The sequence below is a fragment of the Dama dama genome, chromosome 29, assembly GCF_033118175.1.
Source record: "Dama dama isolate Ldn47 chromosome 29, ASM3311817v1, whole genome shotgun sequence".
Taxonomy (NCBI): domain Eukaryota; kingdom Metazoa; phylum Chordata; class Mammalia; order Artiodactyla; family Cervidae; genus Dama; species Dama dama.
The window spans coordinates 66,037,946-66,053,236 of NC_083709.1; the positions used below are offsets into that span (position 1 = coordinate 66,037,946).

General features: G+C 40.9%; 1 protein-coding gene across 3 annotated transcripts in view; it reads left to right on the forward strand.

Annotated features, from left to right (window-relative positions):
• Window positions 1-15,291, forward strand: part of UNC13B (unc-13 homolog B) — a 202,054-nt gene that overhangs the window by 110,150 nt on the left and 76,613 nt on the right. For 2 of the 3 annotated variants that reach the window (XM_061132177.1, XM_061132175.1), the window contains exons 9-11: window positions 3,485-3,799; window positions 6,014-6,104; window positions 6,959-7,096. In XM_061132177.1, the coding sequence (XP_060988160.1) occupies window positions 3,485-3,799; window positions 6,014-6,104; window positions 6,959-7,096 (544 nt within the window). The remainder of the gene's footprint in view (window positions 1-3,484; window positions 3,800-6,013; window positions 6,105-6,958; window positions 7,097-15,291) is intronic. The other variant, XM_061132176.1, reaches the window with a different exon arrangement.

Genomic DNA, 15,291 nt, shown 5'->3' on the forward strand with positions numbered 1-15,291 from the left:
AGACATGCAAACAAGAATCATCTGTTCCAGCTACTGCATTGCTTCAAAATGGTAGTCCCAGAGATACTGTAGGATCAGTACCTCCAGAAAATTTGTGTAAAGAAGTTACCTTGGGAGCACTCAATTCAGAATCTATGGTCAGTGACTGTGGAATGACGGTGGTTAGTGCAGAGTCAGACTTGGAGACCTTGACAGATGATCCTAAACTAACAACTGAAATGGAAAACAATAATATTCCAGACAATATTCTAGAACCCCAACATTCTGAAACAATTGAGGGTGCATCTTCTGTCTCAGGGGATGATGCTGGGCAAGGAGTATTGTCTCTGAGCGATGAAGGAGACATGGGGACGCTGCAGGCTACAGACACAGAGGCATCATTGGAGGCAGAGCATATCCCATTGCCAATACAGTTGCATCCAGATCCTCCCTGGATTGCCAAAGAGCTTCCTCCTCCAGTTCATCCACCTCTTCCTCTTGAGCCAGAGCCAGATATGCAATCCATCTCCGCAAACCAAGACTTCTTAGAGCTACAGGCAGCCAGTTCACTAGAAACAGCACTGTTCAGAGAGGCAAGTGTCAGCCGGAGTGCCACACCGGAAACCCGCGGGCACATTTCTAACCCTCCCCTGGAGGAACCTGCGCTTTGTGCCAGAGAACACTGTGAGCTACCTGATGCCCCGAAAGACTCACCTGCAGTCCCCCAGGGAGCGGAGCCGCCAGGTCTTCATTTTGAAATCCCAAACGTAACCAGTTGGCCAAAGCTCCATTTCCCATCTTCTGCTGCTGACTATGGGAAATCACTGAGCTCTTTCTTTTCCTCACCTTCCTCCACTGGCAGTAGAGCAGCAGAGACTGGTTTAATGTCCAGTTTTAAGAAGTTGTCAACTCTCTTTGAGGGAGGTAGTGAGGGGCAGGGGAGTAGTGTAGTGGCAAGTGATTCAAAACTCAGGTTTGGAAAGAAGCTGGATCTTTCATTTCCATGGCCGAGAGAGAACAAAGGGGACTCTGAACAAATGCCTGCAGAACCCTCCTCTTCAGCTTTGATTATAAGCAGTGATCAGGACCTTAAATCTGGTGAGACTGACAAAACTTTGCAGTCTTCTCAAATGTCTGGGGCCAGTGCTGAGCCAGCTAAGGTCCTGACTCAGCCCTCTGGGACCTCTGAGCTGCTGGAGGCCGGGCCAAGTATATGTACTCAGGAGCTTTCAAGGCCTGGAAAAGTGGAAAACCAGCAAGAAATCCCAGCATCTGGAGAAGACGGGGATACCAAAGATAACCTCTCTGACCCGATCTGTCCTTCCAAGAGTCATGAGGAAGAACACTGCACTGTCTCTGAGCTACTTCAGTCAGAAACACACGAAGAGGAGGCAGAGCCTGCTAGCATTGACTCTGTTTCAAACGTACAGCAGCTGGACATCAAGGAACCAAAGACCAGCAAAAGGCCTGTTCTCAACTAAAGCATCATAAATGATTTTAAGGAGTTGACCATTTATGATGCGATGACTTAGTGGTAGCTTAACCATAGCCTGCTTTTTATCCTCCTTGTGTCTTTCCCAGCACCTGAGCTTTATGTTAATTAGGCATTAAGTAACAAGAACTAATATGTGGATATTGTCATCTCTTCTCTCTACCAAACATAATTCACTTATTGGAACAATGTGCTTCCTGCTTAAAGGAAAGGCTAAGTTCTGGGATTTACTTACTCTGGCTTGCTCTGCCTTGAATAATGTAGAAGGGAGAAGGGAGGGCAAGAAGAGGCGGCAAGTCATTGAGTGGCATATATTATTAATAACTACAGCCATGTGATAGGCTTGAATGCTTCCTTAGGCCTTGAACACCTATGTCTGTAATAGCTGGGAGAGATCTACTTTGCTTTGCTTTTCCAAGTCTTCTAAGATGCTTTCTCCAGTGGCAATGAGATTATTAAGTAAAATACAAAATGCACAGGATGGCTTGGGATGATCTATACTGTATCTCCTATTCCATATGGATTTGCACAGCTTCTTCCAGTTTCTGAGTTTTATCACCCATGAGACTGTGTCGTGTTAGGTGCTTTTGGTAGTCTCCCAGGAGCTCAGGGTTATCATTTGCTGTGGAGCATTGTGCTCTATGGTGGGGCATTGTACAGGGTCCACCTGCAAAGGATACTATTATTTCCCCTAAGAAGAAGCACCATACAGGGCAGTTTAAGAGTGCTGCCTTGAGCACTGGCCCAAAGCAGTCCAAAGAAGTTGGTCAAATGCTTTGGAGATTGTGTGTTAGGAGCTACTCAGCACAGTGGCCTGGTACCTCTCCTACTGCTATGGGATGAAAAATCAGAAATCAGCCTAGAAACACCAGATAATTGGGAGGAACCAGAGGGAAAATATCACTGGAAAACAATAAACATTAGCCGTTTAGTTAAAGCTTGACTCTTTGGCAAGGGAATTCCTTGTCTATTGTCCCCACAGAAGTAAAATGAAGGGCCCCTGACTTGGGATGGAACTATCCAGATGGGGCTAGGATAGGTCTTGTAGATCATCCCCAAGTCCCCCTATTTTGAATAGGACTGAATCCTTAAAATTCAGAATATGGCTCGAGGGGGTAACTTCCGAATGCTCTTCTTTCTAAACAGTCATGATTCACTGCCACTTTCTCTATACCTCTTGTACCAGGAGAACAAATTTCCTTTCCGGGTGTGGGCATTCAGATGGCTGAGAGAGAGGGGGTTGTGCTGGTCTCTCTTCAGGAACAAAAATGCATTAATGTGGCCCTGACTGAAATCTTGGAGTTGGACTGTGTCCATTTTGTCCAAAACTGAGCCGTGATCTGAGAGGAACTCAGTTATAGATGGCTCTGGGACACTTCCTATGCTGCCGGGGATACCACGGTAACATTCTTGTCAATGAGACCATTCCCCCTGAGGAGTTTCTTTGTCCTAGCCTCTATTTGGCTTCCATTACCTTGTGCAGATGGTTGAGGGACAATTGAAGGAACATGTTGCATATTCTGAGGAACAGACCTTTATATTTCCAATTGGAGAGGAAAAAAAGAGTTCTCAATTTAATAGGTAACAGAAAAAAGGAGTAGAGTTCATCCATCCATGTTACTTTGTGAAAATTAGAAAACTTTGATTACAGCCACTGGACAGGTTTTTTTTTAAGAAGTTCGAGTAGAGAATTTTAGGCGTAAACAGACTATTTGAATAATTCTTAATCCTACTTACAAAATAGCACATTATGATAAAGAATTCTTCAAAGTCAGTTGCAGGGTTGGGGCTAAGTGCTGTTGGAGAACCCAGCATGCTGTGTTGTTTTTCCTTGTGATTTTGCTGAATAGAGCCTAGTTCTTCTAGAATGTGAGCTTTGCTCCTGTCTTCCCAGGAACCTCCTGTTTGTGATCCTTGCCTGATAGAATCCTCATTTCCTGGATTCATCTATTGCTTTGTTCCGGTCTTTAGTTTGTGTTTGTTTACTGACCTGCCCCCCTCTTGTCCTCACAGCCCCACCGGCAGTAGTAGGTATGGCTCCTCCTGTAACGTGAGTCGAGGGAGCTCTCAGTTAAGTGGACTGGACCAGTGTCACGAACAAGATGATGACCGTCGGGAGAGGGACTCCATCCATTCCCGCCACAGCTCCGGTAGCCTCTCCAGAGATGGCCAAGTGGGTTTTGGAGAACAAGAGAAAGCCTTGGAGGTGACGGGTGAAGAGGAGAAGGGGGCAGTGTGTGAACCCAAGGAGATGAAAGACGGTGCCACAGCCCATCCACCCCCAGATACGGTGCTACCCAGAGACCTGGTCCGAGGCCCCCAGGAGAGGTAGGTCATGGCTACCTCGAGGAGCTCGTATGGTTTCCTCAGTACCTGCCCTGTGGTACTGCTGACAGAGCGCCTTTGCTGTTTGTTTCCCTGCAGCTGGGTGTGGTTGTGATCAGGATACTGGGGCTTATCTCTGCGCTGCTTCCATTGTTTTCTGGTGTAGTTACCAAAGTATTTCGAGGATCTCTGAAGAACATTTTAGCTGCAGTGTACCAGGCCTTCTACAGTCTCTAGTTCTTGGCTTACTAGTTGACCCCACATATGACAACCTCTGAGTCTGAAACTGACCTGAGCCCTGCAGATTATTTCATTCAGAGGAGCTGCTTTGAATAAAACAGGCTTCCTAGCCTATTAATGTTTAAATTTTTTGGGTGAACATTGTTTTTCTTTTTTTTTTTTTTTTTCTTGACTAAGCTGGGAGACAGTTAAAGAACCGATCCAGAAGCCAGATCTAAATCACCCTTCTGTCTCCCTGGGGCCTAGCAGTATGTCTGGCAGCTGGTACCCAGAAGAAGGAAAATTTTAAACTTGACCTTTTAACAGTCACGTAATGAGGCTTAGTACAGAGTTTGAGTATTGTTATCATTGAGCTAAATTGGTCAGTGAGCTGCTGATAGGTTGGGGCAAAGCAGGGTTTCTCAGTCTTGGCATTATTAACATTTTAGCCAGATAATTCTTTCTTCGTTTTTTTGTTTTGTTTTTGACATTTTAGCTACATTGTGCAGCATGTGGTATGGTTCCCTGACCAGGGGTTGAATGCAGGCCTCCACAGTGAAAGCACCGAATCTTAACCACTAGGCCATCAGGGCATTCCCTGAGCCAGATGATCGTTTGTTTGGGGAGCTATTGCATGCCTCGGAGGATGTTTAGTGGCATCCCTGGCCTCTGCACACTACATGTCTGCAGCAGCTCTCGGTGTGACCATCAGACATGTCTCCAGATATTATTGCCAGAGTTCTCCTGAGGAGCAAAACTGTCCTTCGTTGAAAACCACTGGAGTAGAGTGAGAAGAGCTAGGTGTGACTTAAATTCTCAAATTTCAAGGTCATGGGAAGATCAGAGCAGTGAACACTGATGATATGGTAAGAGTTAGAAAACAGTTGATGCCTCTGTACCACTCAAAGGTAGAAACTTGTTTTCTGTTTGTTTTCCTGATTTTTAATCATCTCTGGTGGCTCATCTAGTAGACGAGACGTCAGAGAGACTGAGTTCTGGACCAGCTTTTTTTTTTTTAACTGGACTGACAACTCACTAAAAGATAGCTCTTTGTGGACCTTGGACTTTAAAGATGCTATTGTCTGGGTAGAGTTCTTGGTCAAGCAGCAGGAGTGCCCGTCCTTCTCTCATGGCCTGTCATCATCCTAGATCCTCGCTGTGCAAATGACATCCAGGCTGGTTTCAGAAGTGCCCACAGATGTTTTAAAACAACTGATGCACTTAAGTGGCATCAGTGCCTAGCATATATTTTGTGTGTCTGTATGGTGGTTTCTTGATTACTGCCTTGGCAATAGAGGCCAGTGAGCGAGGGGAGAAGCGTCATCACCAAGAATGAACCACTATTCCACAGGTAAAACCTAGATGATGATTTGTTTAGTATAGGCTGGTGTTTCTGCCTCAGAGCTCCTTTGTTATATGTATTGTTCCTTGCACTTAGGATGCCCCTGAGGCAGCTCAAGGAACAAGATCACAGCAAGAGGAGGGCTCTGCCTTTTTTCTTAGCACTTTGATGTAGACTAGGAATTGATAGGCCTTCCAAAATACTTAGTGGAGTCGGAAGGGTTTGCAGGAGCAAAATTCTGCCCCAAGGATGCTTTGCAGAACCCCCAAGGGAGAGTGGTGATCTTGAGAGGCAGAGGAGAGGTTTGCTCCACACCCCGCCGCACCGTTTCCCTGTTAGTCCCTGACTTAGGGCCCTCGTCGCTGCTTTCAGTATCCTGACCCCTAACTGTTCCAGTGAGCTGCCTCATCAGGTGAGTGAAAAAAGGGAAAGAAAAAGAGGGAACACATGAAAAGCTAAAAGCAATTGCCATTTTAGAGAGGAATTTTTTTCATGTTGGATGTTCAGGATATGCTGTTTTAGTGGCTTGAATCACTAGACAAGTATAGGCATGAATACAAACCTTTTAATTTTAGGTATTTGGCAGTTTTGACTTGAGCACTGTCATCTTGTGGCCTGGGCTTATTTTTAAGGAACATTCTTTTCTCTGTTACAAGTTTTCCTGAGGAGACTGCATCTTCGCCATTTACCCAAGCCAGAGCGCACTGGATCCGAGCAGTTACCAAGGTTCGACTCCAGCTGCAGGAGGTAGGAAGTCTGTTGTTCCGGTTCTAGCTGGGACAGTTTTTCCTTTGAAATTGGGAGACATATGGTGCTGAAGAAGCAGCCAGTGATTAGTCATATTATAGTGTGCTTCTGGGAATGCATGAGAAGTAAGCTAGAGCCTTAAGAGATGGGGAGGTAGCTGTTGACTTCCTTGTACCCTAAATAATGGAACTCAAATAGACCTAGTGGGTTAAGAGCCTGAAGGTAAAATTAAATGCTGTTTTTGGTACTACTATCACCTGTGAGGCTATTTCAAGTTTAGGATAGGAGACTGTTTCAGGGCCTCTTAGGGTCAATTGTTGTTTCCTTTGGCCAGCCAGTTCAAGTGCCACTGGCTGACTTTTACAGGGCTGGAAATTTTACTCAGAAATTTCTGTGGGCTCCCCTAATTTAAGGTCCAAAATATTAACACATTAATATCTAAACTAATGTAAAAAAGTAAAAATAGATATATTTTTCATTTTCAATGTTGCAAATTCGGAGTGTCTTTATCTGTGTTTCAGTAGTCAGTCATCAGGCAGAAAGGTGGTTTTTAAATGATGACAAGTGGCTGTCAGTAGTATAATACCTGGCAGATGTCAAAAATGAAAGCATGCTTACCTTTGTAAACACACTTTAAAAGTAATTTATTTTGAAATAACCTCAAACTTAAGAGAAAAATTGACAAAACAGTAGTGTAAAGAACTCCCATATCATGCTCACCAAAGTGCCTCAGTTGTTGACATTTTATATTATTTTTGCTTTATCACCTTGCATCCATAGTGATTAATCTTTTGCTGAACCATTTGAGAGAAAGGGAGAGGCCTGATGTTTTCCTTTTTATATTTTCCAAAAAGGCAAGACTGCTCTCCACTGTAACCAAGAAATCCACAATGACAACACTGTCATCAAAACCCCATGCAAGTTTTGCCAGCTGTCACAGCAATGTCTCTTTTCTGGTCCAGGATACAACTCAGGCTAACATGTTGCATTGGGTAATCTTGTCTCTTAATCTCCTTTAATCTGAAACAGTTCCTCTTGCTTTTGACAGATACTGTAGGCCTTTCACTTTGTATTCTTCACTTTGGGTCCCTCTAGTGTTTCCTCCTGTCCAGACTCAGGCCATACTTCCTTGGCAGGGATTACACAAAAATGGTACGTTGTACCCTTTTTAGTGAATTGCATCAGAAAGTACATATTGTCAACCTGTCCTACCCCTTGTAATGTTAACCTTAATCACCTAGTTAAGTTTGTATCAATTAGATTTCTCTACTGTTAGGCACCATTTTTTCTTGGCAATTCGTAAGTGTCCTGTGGTTCAGTACTCTGAGACGATGCCAGTATCTCGTTCTCATCAAATCTCATGTACAGGCGAAGGATCCGTGTATGACTCCTGTCTGAATCTACCACCACAGACGCTGGTTGCCAAATGGTAACTTTCTATTTCCATTATCCTTTCTACATTTGTTAGTTGGCATACTACTATAAGGAAGAGATTTCTCTCTTTTTTTAATCAGTTTTTTATTATTAATTTTTCAAAAGTAAGGGTCTTATAATTCTTATAATAAAGGAAAATAAAATAAATAACCTCCACGTAGAGGAGTTCTGAATGAGAAAAGCAAGAATGTATTGGAGCGATTTGTTAAGGCTTTTTAAGAGGCAATACAGAATCTCTCAAGGATAGCTAAAAACAGTTGCCAAAGCTTGGAATCGTCTAGAGAAAAGCACGGTTTATTTAAGAGTAACCAAGAATGATTGCAACTTAGTATTGGAGCAGTAGTAAATATATTCTTAACATAGGTCATGTAACTGAAAGCTGATTAGGTGTGGCCAAGAGGAGGAACGGAAGCCAGAGTTTAAAGAAGGATCTGATAACAGCTGAAGATAGAGTCAGAAGTACACCACTTACACTTAAGATGAGATTTGCTGGCACATTGGTTGAGGTTGTGAGACAGTAAGAAGTTAAGTATGGCACCAAGGACTCTTCTTCTGAGTAATTGAAAGTTCCACCTATCTGCCCTAAGATAATAATTTTTTGTTAGTTTCCTATTATTGTAGATTCCTCCCCCCCCCAAAAAAAAGAATTTCCCCATGTAGGTGTAAGTAAATATGAATTATATTCTAATCCCCCTTTTTTTCTTTACCAAAAAAAAAAAAAAAAAGGTATATTATACACACAGGGAATATCTTGTTTTTTCACTTGGAGCTTCTTCCATATTAGCTCTAAGAGAACTTTTTTCTTTTTAAATGGTTGCATAATATTTCATTGTATGAATGAACTACAGTATTCATTTGGTTGTTTTGGGTCATTTGCTGTAACAAACCATATTGCAAATGATAACCTTTTACATACATCATTTTGTTTGTGTTCAAATATATCTGAGAGGATATGTGTTTATAATTTCAATAAATATTGCTCTCCATTTATCAGTGTCTTAAAACAACAAAGGTTTACTTTGCTCATGCTTCTTATCATCCTGTATGTTGAGGAATTCTGCTTTGTTATCTGATGTGCAGTCCAGGGTGAGTGATCAGCCAGCTTCTAGAACATTGCCAATATTGGTGGTAAAGAGAAAGAAAAGATGAAAGAGAAAATGAAAGAGAACATAGAAGATTACTCTTTGGCCCAGAAGATACAGTATGTCACTTTTGCTCATATTTCTATGGCCTAACCAAATTATATAATCATATATAACTTCAAGCAAATGATGTACCTTGACTAGATAGATCGGGATATTTGTGAAACTTTAGTAACTATCCCAAAGTGTATCTGCCTTCCACCAACTTAAACTCTTACTAGTAATGTAATGACATATTGGGACTAAAAAAACCAGATCCTTTGCAGAAAGAATTTGGAAAGAAATGATATAGACTATATTCCCTCGCAGTGCTACTTCTTTCTGTACTCGGTTTAGTCAACGTTTCCAAAACATAAAATCTTTTGTTCAAAGTACTCACTGTTTCCATGTACGGAGTACTCTTTCTCCTTCTCCACGTCTCTAACTGTTCATTCTCATCTTTTATATCCAGTCAGGTGTCAGTTTTTTGGATAAAACTTCCAGACTCTGTGCATAGAGTAGACCCCCACCTGTATCCTTGGTTTCGCCTTTTGCAGTTTCAGTTACCTGTAGTTAGCCACAGTCCAAAAATAACAAATGGAAAGTTCCAGAAATAATTCTTAAGTTTTAAATTGAATGCTATTCTGAGTAGTGTGATGCAATCTCATGCTGTCCCACTCCTCCTCATTCTGGGTGTGAATCATCTCTTTGTTCAGCGTATCCCACCCGTTAAACACTTAGTAGCCATCTCAGCTCTCAGGTTGACTGTCATGAGGTGGCAGTCCTGGTGATCAGATAACCTTTATTTTACTTAGTAATAGCTCCAGAGTGCAAGAGTAGTGATGCCAGCAGTTCATTCTTTTTTTCACCTTCCCCTTTTTATTTTTTATTAATTTTTTATTAGAATACAGTTGATTTGCAATGTTGTATTAGTTTCTGCCGTATAGCACAGTGAATCAGCCATACATGTCCAATATATCCATTCTCTAGACTCCATTCCCATACAGGTCCTTACAGAGCACCAAATAGAGTTCTCTGTGCTATGCAGTAGGTCCTTATTAGTTATTCTTATATAAAAGCAGTGTGTGTATATATGTCTGGCAATTCATACATACCACTGAGAAGCAGTAAAGTGCTTCCTTTAAGAGAAATGGTTTAAAGTTCTTGATTTTTAGAGGAAAGAGGGATAGTTAGAGAGTTTGGGATGGGCATGTACACACTTCTGTTTTTAAAATGGATAATCAACAAGCACCTCCTGCCCAGCACATGGAAGTCTGCTCAATGTGGCGCCTGGATGGAAGGGGCGTGTGGAGCAGAATAGATACTTGTATGTGTGTGGCTGAGTCCCTTCACTGCTTCATCACCTGAAACCATCACAGCAGTGTTGATTGGCTATACTCTAATACAAAACAGAAAGTTTTTTAAAAAGTAAATTTAAAATAAGGAAAGAAAAAAAGGATACATTGAGGTGGCTAAGATCTATGGTTAGGATGAATCGTCTAACCCTGAAATTGGTAAGAAGGAAAAAGAAATTCATGCTAGTTTTGCTGTCACACCTCAGACTGCAAAAGTTGTGGCCATCGTGTGTGATAAATGCTTAGTAAAATTAGAAAAAGCAATAGGTTTTTACAGTTTTAGAGCAAGAGAGACCACATTCACATAAATTTTATTACAGTATACAATTGACCTTTGAACAATACGGATTTGAACTGCATGGGTCCATTTATATGTGGGTTTTTAAAAATAAACACTGTAGATCTATGCAATCTCTGATTGGTTGAATCTGCAGATGCAGAACCTAGAATACGAAAGGCCAACTATGGGACTTGAGCATCCTTGGATTTTGATATTCATGGCAGGTCCTGGAACCAACTTTCTGTGGATACTGAGAGATAACTATATTGTTGTAATTGTTCTATCGTTAATTATTACTGTTAATCTCTTACTGTGCTTCATTTATAAGTTATACTTTATCTGTATACATACATACATTCATATATACATACAAGCATCCACTGGGGTCTTGGAACATAGCCCCAGAATAAGGAGAGACGACCCTACTTTGGCTAAATTTGCGTTTAATGGAGTTACTTGTTTACTGTTCCATCTCTCCTGTGTACTTGTAAGATCTTTGAATGCCAGGGCTATGCTTTTTATTGCTGCTGTTCTGGAACCCAATATAGAACCTGGCAGAGTGTTTAGCCAGTCTTTTATGGATGCTTAAGTCATCAGAAAAGCCCATTAGCATTTCCACAGAAGTCTCCCTGTACTTCTTTATCTTCTCGTAATTCTTTAAAAAGAAAGTTTCCCAAGGCCTAGCACCTGAAGCCAATAACAGCAAAATATTAACTATTTATAACATAGCTAACTATTGAAGTTAGCTATGAAGTTAGCTATGTTATATAATTTATATATATATATATTAATATAAAGTTACAGAGTTTATATTACTATGTGTGAATTTAGAATTTTTCTCCCTTAGGCATTGTCTTGTGAGCTTTATTCTGAGTTATTAAATATTTTTTCAAAAAGCATATTTTAATGATTATTAGTAGATTACAGTATTCCATCATGTAGATATTCCTTAACAATTTCTCTTATTTCTTTACTGTTATAAATAATGCTATGATGAGTATCATTATACATAAGTTTCTTTTCATTTCTGATTATTTAACTTAGCTTTCTCAAAGTAGTCAGATAAATTGCTGAGTTTAAAAGTGCACACCTTTTAAAGGTTTGTGATAAACTTCTACCTGTGTTTTCAGAAAAGTTTTCCCAATTTATACTTTCAGTAATTGAATGTCTTGCACCAAGATTGAGTATTATTGTTTTAGAAATTTTTAGTCAATTTGGCAGAAGAAGAATGGTATCTCATTGTTTTAATTTGCATTTTTTGATTACTTGTGATTTGAGTATGTCCCATAAGTTTATAGATCTTTTACACTTCTTTAGCTGATAGTGCATTTAATAGACTTTGAGTAGCTGCCATATGGACCGAGCTACCCTTATGCCATTCCTGTAAGACTGTCAGCAACTTAAGGGAAGAGGTCATATAGGTCATCTCTGTATCTGGGCTGGCTGAGTACCTGGCCATATGTATTTAATGAGTGTTTGACATTGCTAATGCTGTTGAGGCAGTAATGTTGGTAGAGTGGGTGGAATGGATGTGATTCTGTACCTTATTTGGCTTAGCTGCAGAAAAATCTGGGGGAGGAGGTGAGACTTTTTAGCTCTAGAAACAGAGACTGCGGTGGCAGCAGGTGGGTGGGTGTTCCAGGTGGAAGGGACATTGAAGGAGATGGCATGGAGGTAGGCCATGAAGACGACTTGACAGAAGTTCTTAGGTTGCTAAAGAAAGCTGATGGAGGGGAGTCAGTAGCAGAGATGGAACTGAGCAAATAGATAAGAAGGCTCGTGTTTAAATGGAGCCATCCCAGGAGGTCCGAGATTGCAGCTAGTTAGCTTGAGGGATGAATCAACATCTTCTCAAGAAAGATCATGAAGACAGAACAAACTGACTGTCTCCTGCAAAGATCTCTTCTGACTGTGACTCTCTCCCCAGCAGAGAGACATGCACCTTGGGCTGCTGTGAAGCTCTAAAAAATTAACTCCTCTTCAGAAGATAGTGAGGGTCCAGGGAGGGCCTTTGAGGGCCCTATGTCTTAGGCTTAGTTGCACAAGGAAAGCACTTTTTCTGTAATTTTAAACTCCGGGGATTTTGCTCTGGTCATGTCTGCCTATCTTAACTTTTTATTACCTCAGCTTTTTGCCCTCTTGGAGACCACAGTTATCCTTCCTTTTTCTCAAAATCTCTTAGCTTTCTCCCTAACAATTTCTATTGTAACACTAAAAAAATAAAACAAAAAACTAAAGAATGGCTTGAATAAGTAATAAATATAAAAATGTAAAGTTATATGAAAAGGATACATATAATGTAAAGGTTTCCTCCTGCTTCAGACTTCCAGGCCTCTCGTTCCCATCTCCCCCATCTCTTTGTTACCTGCGTCTTATGAATCAGTCTGGAGGTAAACTGCGTTTATAAGCTTGCGTCTGTGTGTATTGCACACATTGTCCTTCACTTTTTATTCATTTACTGTTGCGTCTTGAAGATTTTCCCCTATCATAAAGAGCTACTGCATTTTAAAAATAGCTGCATAGTATTGTTTTCTGTGGATATATTACAGTTTGTGTACTCTCTTCTCTGTTGATGGATCTCAGTTAGATGGTTGTTTCTGATATTTTGCTACTCCCACAATGTTGCAACGCAAATCCTGTAGTAAACCTCAACTTTTAGCAGGCACTTCAAACTTGTAAGCCCTACTAAGAACAGGTCCTGCTACCACTTCACAAATTAGAGAGACCTCTCTTAGACATGAGCCCTCCAGGCTCTGTCTGTCCTTTGGAAAACTGTAGAGTCCTTACCTGATATCTGAGACCAGTACGGATACATTCTTTACTGGCTTAAACCTGACAGTTCATTAAAGCCATTTTGTGTGGAGACTATGCCTTTTTGAAAATGCCCCAGGCATTACCGGATCAGGAATGAGGTTTGGTTTTCTCTGGCTTTCTCTGCCACTTCAAGGCCATTGCTAGATCCTTGCATAAGCCATTCTCACACCTGCCTTCCCTGTTGAAATTAGACCTCAACTCTTGCATAACTCCCCATTCAGTCATTGAAAACTTTAGTGTGTACATCACAGTTTTCCTTCTAGTTTCAATGACTTTCCATAGTCCTTGTCCTTATCATTATCATAGTAATCATTCTTGAAGACTTATTTTAAGTGCTTTACAGGCATTATCCAAGTGAATCCCTACAATAATTCTATGAATTAGGCTTATGTTATTAGGCCTGTTTTGTAGATTAAGAAACCGAGGTTTAGAAAGAAACTTGTGCAGGATCTCCTGTGTGGTAAGAGTTAGAACCAGATTTGAATCTAGACCTATTTAACTCCAGAGCCTTCTTAATACTAGTATCTACCACTGTCATCTTAGAACCCTGTTTTCCAAAGTATGTTTCATAGGACTCCATTTTCTAGAAATGTTAGTAGATTATCATGTGATAAAGAGTTTTATGGTCAAAAGACATTTGGAAAACACTGAGTTCCAATAGAGTGTAAAATAAACAGATGGCTTTATCACAGGACTTCTCAGAAACTTGAATATATTTAGGTTTCTTGTGATTCTTCAAGAGGGGGAAAATGCAGAGCATTAAACTTTTTAAACTGTGAAACTGATTTGGAAAAGCATCCTGTAGGAATTATTTTCCAAGGCATACACTTGAGGAAAGTTTTTCCCAGATAATTTCGTTGTCGGTTCATTAAAACTGTGTTTGTGAAGGTCCATTGCTACCGTATCCTGTGGTTGTTTTCAAGTCTTTATCTTTTTGGACTCACTGCAGTATTTGACATGCCTCCACACTCCTTCTTGTTTTTACATCTAAGAAACCAGCTCCAGTGTTCATCTTCTCTGATGTCTCTTCAGTCTCCCTTTTCTAAATTTTCTCTCTGCTCACTTCTTAAATGTCTGTGAGGAAATTGGCAATATCACCAGAGCCTCTGAAGCAGTAAGATGTTGTTTGCTTTTACAGGGTGTGGAAGAAACTTGCCCAGTTGGTTAGTAATAAAAGCATGCCCTTGAGCTGCCAGGTCTTGCTACAGCCTGATAGTCTCAGCACCTCCTGTTCTGTCCTTTTAATATACAAATCTAGCTCAGTCTTTGTAATTTAACTGCTTTGGTAAAAACTAGGCAGAGGGAAGTTCCAGAGATGAAGCTGAGTGGGTAATAGTAATGACATCCTTAAGAAATTAAGCTGTTATGTATTCTTTTATACATAGAGAAAAGCCCTCTACCTCTTCTACTCCCATCTGCACTGAACTGAGCAGAAATATCCAGAAAGGACTCAAATGGTCCTTCTGCTCATGTACTCCATGTCAGGTAGGCAGCAGGCCAGAGCAGGGATGAAAGCTGAGATTGGCTTAATTCTTTTTCTCTAAAGCCAACAATTAGAATGTTGCTTCTACTCTAGTCCAAAAACTCTCGACATAGGAAAGGAAAACACCAGGGTGCTTGGATTTTGGTTCTAGATTGTAGCCTTTATTCCCTTGCCTTTTAAATTCCTGGTGAATTTTAATTTTAAATTCCTAAAAGCTCTGCTTTTACCTTTTCTACCTGTTATGGGCTGAATTACCCTCCACTCCCTGGTTCCTATGTTGAAGTTGTAATACCCAGCTTCTTAGAATGTGATTGTATTTAGTGATAGGGCCTTTGAAGAGGAATTACAATAAACTGAGTACTTTGGATGGGCCCTACTGAAATCTGACTGGTATCCTTGTAAGCAGAGATTAGGACACACACATACAGGGAAGGAAGGTCTTGTGAAGACAGACAGAAGATGGCCATCTACGTAAGCCAAGGAGAGAGTCCTCAGAAGGAACCAGCCTTGCTGACAGCTTGATCTTGGACCCCCAGCCTCCAGAACTGTAAGAATTGATTTTGGTTCCTTAAGCCACCCAGTCTGTAGTAGTATGTCATGGCAGCCCTAGCAGATAAAAACTTAGGCAGAAGGCGGAAGAAGACGCTCAGAAGCATCAGTGTTTCTCACCTGAGAGTCTCTTATTTCCCATGGTCTAGCT